The sequence below is a fragment of the Apaloderma vittatum genome, unplaced genomic scaffold, assembly GCF_000703405.1.
Source record: "Apaloderma vittatum isolate BGI_N311 unplaced genomic scaffold, ASM70340v1 scaffold21364, whole genome shotgun sequence".
Classification (NCBI taxonomy): domain Eukaryota; kingdom Metazoa; phylum Chordata; class Aves; order Trogoniformes; family Trogonidae; genus Apaloderma; species Apaloderma vittatum.
In genome coordinates, this window is record NW_009711200.1 from 1 (window position 1) to 8,474 (window position 8,474).

Consider the following 8,474-nt stretch of genomic DNA (forward strand, 5'->3'; position numbering starts at 1 on the left):
GAGCGCAGAGGCGTCGCCCGAGGCTCTGGCGGTATAGCCGGCCCCAGGCCTCGCGCCGTGACCGACAGACCCCCGTCACAGGACAGACCGATCTCCTCCCACCCATGCCAGGCTGGTAAACCCCGGCCAGACCAGCCTCCCCCCCGACAGACACACGCCCAGAATGAAGCGCCCCCGGGACAGATGGACACCCCTTCGGTGTGAGCAGCTTGGGACAACAATTTGCTGCTTCTCTCCCTCTTTCCTGCAGAGAGAACAACAGAAATTGGGCAACTGATCAGCTCCTACCTGATGAAGGAAAAGAACCTGGAGGACCACACTGTTCACCTGCTCTTCTCTGCTAACCGCTGGGAACATGTGTAAAGATAACGTTTGTTAAATTGTTAAGGAAAAACATATGGGCTTTGAATCCTCCTGGGGTTTTAGCTTGCAGTAGGTACAGTAGGTATGAGAGTATGATTCTGTCTAGCAAGGGGAACATGGCCAAAAGCAGTATTTCAAGAACTCTTACAGATTTAGATTTAATCTTAGATAAAATCTGACATTTTTTAAAAAATAAATTATTAGGTGCCATACTTCCAATCCCTGTGCTATACTGGATGAAAATTACAGAGCATAACAGCCTAGGCTAATTAGGAAGACTGTAACAGCCTAGACTGTTAATTTACTTTCTTTCCTGAATGAAGACACTTTGGTTTGCATGGAAGTCCAAGTGAGCGAGATAGTGGTTAAGAAGTTGTGTTCAGACTTCCTCTCTAGCCAAAGGCTGCATTCACCTGTAAGGTGCTGTCCATCTTTTGGCCCCTGAGTCTCTGCATGTGGAGCTAGGGAAAGCAGTATCAGTTGTTGCTCTTACGTGGAAATCTATATTGCAAAAGGTTTTGATTTTGAAGGAAAAAAAAAAAGCTTTGCTGATTTTGCTGTAGTGGTAGCACCAAACAAACCGGAAAACCTTATGGCAGATGTGTAGGCTGTAATAACGAGTGTCATTGTCATAAATAAATGACAGTTTTTTCTGACCAACTGTATCACAAATCTACTGCACCACTTAAAAAGGGAAGATGACTAAGTTGTTTATGTATAAATATAGTTCATCTGTGATCTTGCCTGGAAGCCATGGAGTTTCTTAGGGCAGTGCCTGGCACTGGGGCACACTAAACTTAGGTATCTTGAAAAGGTATTTGCTTAATGGCTGTTAGAGGACAGAATACAAATAACTATTTATCCACAGAGTCACAGATAACTCTGACACTGCTAATGATCACTCTTAGTGATGACACATGTTAATAGAGAAGCACTGCTCTCATGAGCCATCCTTTAAATGAACTACTTTAGTTGTTATAACTATAAGGGAGCATAACTTTTTTTTTTTCCCCCTCTAACATGATTTTCAGACCATTGATGAAAGAGAAACTACATCAAGGGATCACACTTGTGATTGACAGATATGCCTTTTCTGGAGTGGCCTTCACAAGTGCCAAAGAGGTGAGTGAGACCTACAGCAGCCCCTGCCCCTCTGTTTGGGGAACCAGCTCCAGTTTGAGACCTGGTATAGATATTGGCCCAGGGCTCCTCCTCTGAAGAAATGAAAATTGAAAGTGAATGGGTGGAACAGATAGAATTTTCAGCTCAGATACTGGCACAGTCTGTTTGACCAAGTCTACCCCTTCACCAGAAAGCAGAGAAACTCAATTGGTTACTTCTTATAAATCTGGACAGACTCCTGTCTTTGGGGAAGCCAACCTGTTTGACTCTGGAGAATGATTATGCAAGTTTATTTTCAATTCCCCATGCTTGCTCTGGCTGCCAGCCAATGAATTTGCAAAGAATAACAGAACAATGTATGTTGGAAGGGAGCTGTGGAAGTCACAAAGTCCAACCTCCTACTCAGGAGTAGGTTTAATATCAGGCTGCTTGGGCCCACATCCAGCCAAAGTTTCAGCATCTCTGGGGATGTAGATCCACCACCTTTCTGGGCTCTTCTTTCAGTATTTGCTCACTTTCTTAGTAAAAACTGTTTTCTTGATATATCCTGAATTTCTCACTTTGCCACTTGGTGTGTTTTGGCCTGTCTCTGCTTTTAAGTCAGCTCTGTCAGCTTCCTTTGGCTCATTCTGCACAGCTGTAAGATCTTACTGAGTCTTGTGCTTACTGTGCTCCAAGGAAACTGTCCTGGAAGATCAGCCAGCTCTCCTGGTTCTCTTTGCCTTCCATGTGAGTTTCTTGGGACATCCTGCCAAGAGGTTCCTAATAAATTAGAAACTTGCTCTGCTGAAATTAATGCCAGTGATTATCTTGTTGACTCCTCTCCAGATTTTAAACCACTGTGTCATGTTCCCTGCAGCCAAGGCTGCCCTTGACCTTCACATCTGCAACCAGTTCTTCCTTGCTCGTGAGTAACAAGTCCAGCAGGGCACCTCCCCATGCTGGCTTTATCAGTCACTGTCAAAAATTTCTCCAGCATGCTCCAGAGACTAGGATTGCTTGTGCCCAGCAGGTAAGCAGGTGGCTGAGAGCCTCAATTAGTGCCAGGACCTGTGGTTGTGATCCTTCCTGTAGTTGTCTAAAGAATGTTCATTCACTTCTCTTTAACCAGGCAGTCTGTAGCAGGCCCCATCCCAGCTGTGCTGCTTTCATTACCAAGTAATCTCCCAGATATTTCCTCCTGGCCTCCCACCTTCAGTTCTCTACAGATTACAAATCTTCCCCAAACATACCTGAAATTCTCTTCACAGGCTTATCAAGAGCATATACACTGTTGTCCTACTTTATCAGATACATCCCATTGCCTGCTTGGTAGCCTCACAGAAGCTGAAGCCCTGCTTGCAACACCAGCTGTGCAACTGAGTGTTGACCTACATTCATTCCTTGGGCAAGCTTTTCCCTGCTTCATGGAAACAATTAAGGAAATCCTGTCCTCCCATGCCCGCTCCCCTCCAACGCGCCACAGTCACTCTTGATACATTTAAGATCATATCACTGGTCCCCACATGGATGAGAAGTAAGTGGACAAGCCTCAGCGGTCTCTGCACAACATCGTGGATTCACATGCCGTGATGGAAGTCAACAAGATCTGAAAGTTGGAAAACTTTGTCTCTTGTGTCTGGGCTGAAATTCATGGCTAAGTATTTGAAAAGGAGTGTCCATGGGCTCAGAAAGATCTACACTAAAGCTCTGTGCTCTTTGTATTTGGGAGCAGCTTTCTTTTGGACTGATAACAAGTTTTGGACTGATCACAGCTGCTTGGAGACTCAAAATACAACTTGGTATTTGGCTGTGATGGGCTATGTAGAAGAGATGTTAAAATCTTTAGCTCAGTCCAACTTAAATGGGCACGAGAGGTGCCCGGCATCTAGAAAACCTGGCCCTGCAAAATTACCAGTACTGAATTTCCACATAAACTGGAGTATCGCCTTTTCAGTTTGTAGCCTCCTGTGCTTAGTGTTTCAGGCTGCATCTCTTCTTTTCTCTGGCTCTTCCTTTCCTACCCCGCTCTCTAGCTAACCTGCTTCTTTCTCTTCTTGGCATTCCTTTCTTCTACCTCAAACTTGATTGTTTTTGTTTGGGACAGAACTTCTCCCTGGACTGGTGCAAACAGCCAGATGTTGGACTCCCAAAGCCAGACCTGATTCTATTTCTTCAGTTAAGCCCAGAAGCAGCAGCGAAACGAGGGAACTTTGGAAATGAACGTTATGAGAACAGCTCCTTCCAAGACAAAGTTCTACAGTCCTTCTATCATCTCATGAAGGACAAGACATTGAACTGGAAGGTGAGGAAATAACCCTAACAGGCCTGTTATGGACCAGGGTGGGGCCCTAGCATGAGAATTCCTGAACTGTGCCTATTGCATCCCTGTGCTCTCCCTTCCTGCTCCTCGTCAGTGGGATACATTGGGGGCCAGCTGAGAACACTGGTCTGTGACAGAGAGACCACTTCCCTGCTCCAGGACACACTATGAGCCCCCATTGAGGTAGGGGGAAGACTTTCATTTGCTTAGTTTGTTTTCCAAAAGAGCTTTCTGGAAATCATTCCTTTCTTAAAGACAAACTGATAAACTTGGTTAAAAAGCAGTGGGACATGCTCTTACTCTTCCCTGTCTGTTTCCTTGGCATCCTGTAGCACCTGCTTAGGATCCTGGAATGTCTCCTGCACTTTGTAGACACAATACTGATACTGCCTTCCTTTTCACATGGCCAGTTTCCATGAGCATTTGCTGTCTTAATGATACTAGAAGTCTTTCCAAATACATGATCTTTTTTTGTTCCACGCTGGTGCATTGCGTTTCCTTCTTGTTCATCGCTTGGGGCGGTTTGCGGAGAACTACAAGTCAGCAGCCTTGTCCTGTCTGTAGAACATCCAAGGCTGAGGTTTTCTAGTGGGGGCATCCTTTTTACAACCTCAAAATAATTATAGAATCATAGATCAGTTTTGGTTGGAAGAAACCTTCAAGATCTTTGAGTCCAACCTTTGTCCTAGCCCTATCAACACCACTAAACCGTGTCCCTCAGCACAACATCTACTCATCTCTTAAACACCTCCAGTGATGGTGACTCAGCCACCTCCCTGGGCAGCCTGTTCCAATGCCTGACAACCCTTTCAGTAAAGAAATTCTTCTAGTATCCAACCTGAACCTCTCCTGGCACAACTTAAGGCCATTTCCCCTTGTCCTGTCACTTGCCACTAGGAAGAACAGACCAACCTCCCCCTTGCTACAACCTCCTTTCAGGTAGTTCTAGAGATCAAGAAGGTCTCCCCTCAGTCTCCTCCAGGCTGAACAGCCCCAGATCCCTCAGCTCTTCCTTGTACGACACATGCTTCAAAATCTTTACCAGCTCGGCAGCCGCCTCTGTACCCTCTCCAGCACCTCAGTGGCTCTCTTGTAGTGAGGGGCCCAAAACCAGACACAGTAGTCGAGGTGAGGCCTCACCAAAGCTGAGGACAGGGGAATTCATTTAACGAAAATAAGCATGCTGTCACGAGTGACAATACGGAACTCTCATTTTTCCAGAGGTTCCAGCAGTGGAGCACTTTTATTACCCATATTCTGCAATGTCTTTTGTTCTCTATTCACTGCTTGCAAGTTGCCACTTAAAGCAACACATCTGTTTAAAATACACCAAAGTGCACAACTATCAAACATGTAAATATCAGAATAGATGATGAAGAGCTGTCCCCAAAATGAGCATGGATATTCAATTCCAGTACACATTAAAGTATCGTTAGCATTCCTGTCTCTTTGGCCCTCAGCATAAGATAGAATAACAGACATCAAACATTGCCAAAGAACCATTTAGTCTCAGGCACAAAATGCAGCTTAGTACCATCGTTCACACAAATAAATTTACGTCAGCAAGCTGCTTGAGGATATTGTGTGAGCACAAAGGTTGGATGCTGGCTGTGCTGTAATGAAAAGACTACCATTTAATCATAAAGTCTATTTATTGCAGATCCTCACAGTCTCATCTTTCTCAGCAATGCTGCATGAGCCAGTGTTGCACAGGTCACTGATAAACTTGCACCTTTGCACCAAATCCTTTCTTCGCCTTGATCACTCCCTCAACCACACAGAAGTGATGCTGCCATTCTCTAAAGGTCAGCCTCGAGGACACAAGCGTCTTAGACCTTTGCAGTATTAAAAAAGAAAATAAAAATCTGAAACTGGAAGATGACGTAATGAAATTTTAGAGGTTCTTACTATCATGGGTGCAATTTATCTTGAAGAAACACTGGTGTTTCTGGGCAACTATAGTACAGGATGAAGAATGTTTACCTGCCTTTAGTCATGACCCAAAGACTGTCAACAAACAGTCAGCTTCTTCTATTTCCCTTCGTCTAGCTCTGCATCTGCTTCTTAAATGTCTCTTCCTAAATAAAATAGATTTTTTCAATTCTACTCCAGAAACAGTGCACGAAGTGTAATTAGTTCATTTCACGCTCGTTAATAGTAACAATATTGAATAATGGGGGAAGCAGATACAACAGCAAAGTGAGATTTTTTCTCCTTTGGTGTTGTTAACTGAGTAACGGGTTTCTGTATTTTTTGTCTTTCAGACAATGGATGCTTCAAAGAGCATAGAAGACTTGCACAGAGAAATCAAGTCTGTTGCAGAGGAAACCATGCAGGAGGTTCAGAATAAACCTTTGGGAGAACTCTGGAAATAAAACTTTATACAGGTTATTCTTTCAGACCTAAGGGAAGACTCACCTTTTGACTCTTCCTCTCTTGGATGACTCCCTTACATCACCTTCCAGTAATCACAGCTTAGATCCTGTGTATTCTTCTGGGTCCAGGATGGTGCTGATGCCCTTGTGATTTTATCCACTCCTCCCCTGCATCGTGCATAGTCCCTTCTGTATTTTATAAATTAACACAGGAAGAGCATATAACAAATTCCTTGGAGAATCCTCCCTGTCTCAAGCAGGAGGCTCTTGTTCTAGCCCCAATCCTGTAGTGCAGATGTGGGTATGGAGTAGAGGGCTTCCCCTGGACACAGACAGAGCAACAGCCACGCAACAGCCTTCCCAGTTTGGGGAAACATTTCTGATTCTTCTGCCTCTCCAGTAAATGCATTCCCTGTGCTGAAAGTGGCTCGTAGAAGACTTTCTAATAAATTACTCTCTTAAACATTTTTACAGGGCATTTCTTGATCATTTACCTTCTAGGCGGCTCTATGGGAGGTAAAGGTGCTGCAGTTCAGGCACTAAATCCAGCTACAACTGTGAAATGGAGAGATGAATTCAAGTCAGCTCCTGGCTGTTCAGTAAGACCGATACAGAAACTGAACTGCTGTGGGCAAGTAAGAGTCTGAAATAGATACATAAGCTCATAGCAAGGCAAATTTGTAGGGTGAGTAGCAAAAATTATTTTAGACTGATCAAGTTACTCCTGGGGCCAAGATCAGAGTAGTCACCTCTGACTCCTACACAGACCACAGTGCAATTTAAACAGCACCATACAGGCTGCCAAAACAAATCAGCTATGAATTCATCTAAGTCATCAGTAATGACCAGCAAAGTTCAGTAAACTGGAATTTTAAATAATTTGCAAGATGCACCAAGATACGAGGATCACCAGGAGAGTTAATGTCTCTATCTGCTGGACTCACCTTCTAGCAGTATGGACTGGACTGATCTCCAGGCTGGCCAATAGAAAGACTAAGTCCTGCTTTAAATCTTGGAGAGGCAGACTGAAGTGATCCACTAGCAGGGAGAGGAAGGTAAATGTTTAAAACAAAATTGCTAATGCAAGCATCAGCCAATATGAAAAAAAAGCTGCTGTCTTCACTCTAGAGTTGCACAGCACTTGGTAGCAGAAACACTCCTTGTGAAGGAGGTGAGCACCTCTAATGCTCAATCTGGCCCTTCCAGCAACACTGGAAGAAGATGACACACAGAAAAGCCATTGAATTCATATTAGCCTTAGGCTCCTGACTAAAAAAGTACCTGTGAAAGATCTAAGAAAACCGAGCTTGCCTCTGTTACTGCAGTTGCGTTAACAGGTAAAATCTTGTCTGGCTGTGCTGTCCTTAAGCATAAAAGCATGAACATGAAGTAGTAACTCTTGTGCACAGATAGGAGGGAGTCCCAGGTGACTAGCTCTCCGTAAGGACCTGCCAATAGCAATGGACCTGCAATGGACCTTCCAATTCAACACTATGTCCTACCATTGCACAGCAAAACAGGACAAATGGTTATTGACTTGACTATGCTTGCTTCTGTAACATTTGCTACTGCGGAGCTGGTGCTTAAAAGGCTAGCTGGAATGAAAAGCTAGCAATGAAAATGCAATGAAAAGCTAGCAGTTCAGTAGCTAAACAGCAGGTATGCAATCTTAAAGGAAACAAATTTCACTTTCGACCTACTAATGCAAAAACTTGTAAGCCTCTGCTTGGCTCTTTCCCCTCCACCTCAAAATCACACATGGCAGAGACTCACCAAAAAACCATGTCTTGTCTTGGAAGGGCTTACGCCATTTTAGAAGCAGAGAGATGCTGTGCTGCTTAAAATTCAAGTAGCAGAATTGCTATGGGGGTGTTTTTCGTTTTCTGACAGCATATCTGCCGGTGCTCACCCTCTGGGGCAGGAACATGAACTTGGCAGTCCCAAGCATCCAGCCTCTATTCTACGAGATACACCAAAAGGAAGATAAAGTCACCACTACCACATAGGTAGACTTTTGCGCCCTACTGCCTTCATTGCCCTGACACTGTAAAAACCACAACTGTTTTACAGCATTACCAAACACACTGCAGTTACTAGTTACCACCCGCCATCACCTTAAATTCACGTGCAAGAACATTAGGACAGGCAAAGATTTTAGATCTGTTTATTCAGATACAAATTGAAAGCAGATGAATGGAGCACAGCCCCACTTCCTCTGCTGCCTCTTCCCCCAACTACAAGAGAGAAGAGGAGAAGCAGCCAGAAAGCAGCAAATAATAATTTAGTGACAGAAGCATTGTGGTTCCCAGTTC

At 44.2% G+C, this 8,474-nt stretch overlaps 1 protein-coding gene across 1 annotated transcript; it reads left to right on the top strand.

The window, feature by feature from the left end:
• Positions 1 to 208: 208 nt before the first annotated feature.
• DTYMK (deoxythymidylate kinase (thymidylate kinase)) lies at positions 209 to 6,162 on the top strand (the record flags this gene model as incomplete). The annotated part of the gene is made up of 4 exons (XM_009867578.1): positions 209 to 359; positions 1,395 to 1,485; positions 3,572 to 3,769; positions 6,052 to 6,162. Coding segments are annotated over 4 exons (551 nt in total), but the record flags the coding sequence as incomplete, so codon positions are not given.
• Between the last annotated feature and the right edge of the window lie 2,312 nt (positions 6,163 to 8,474).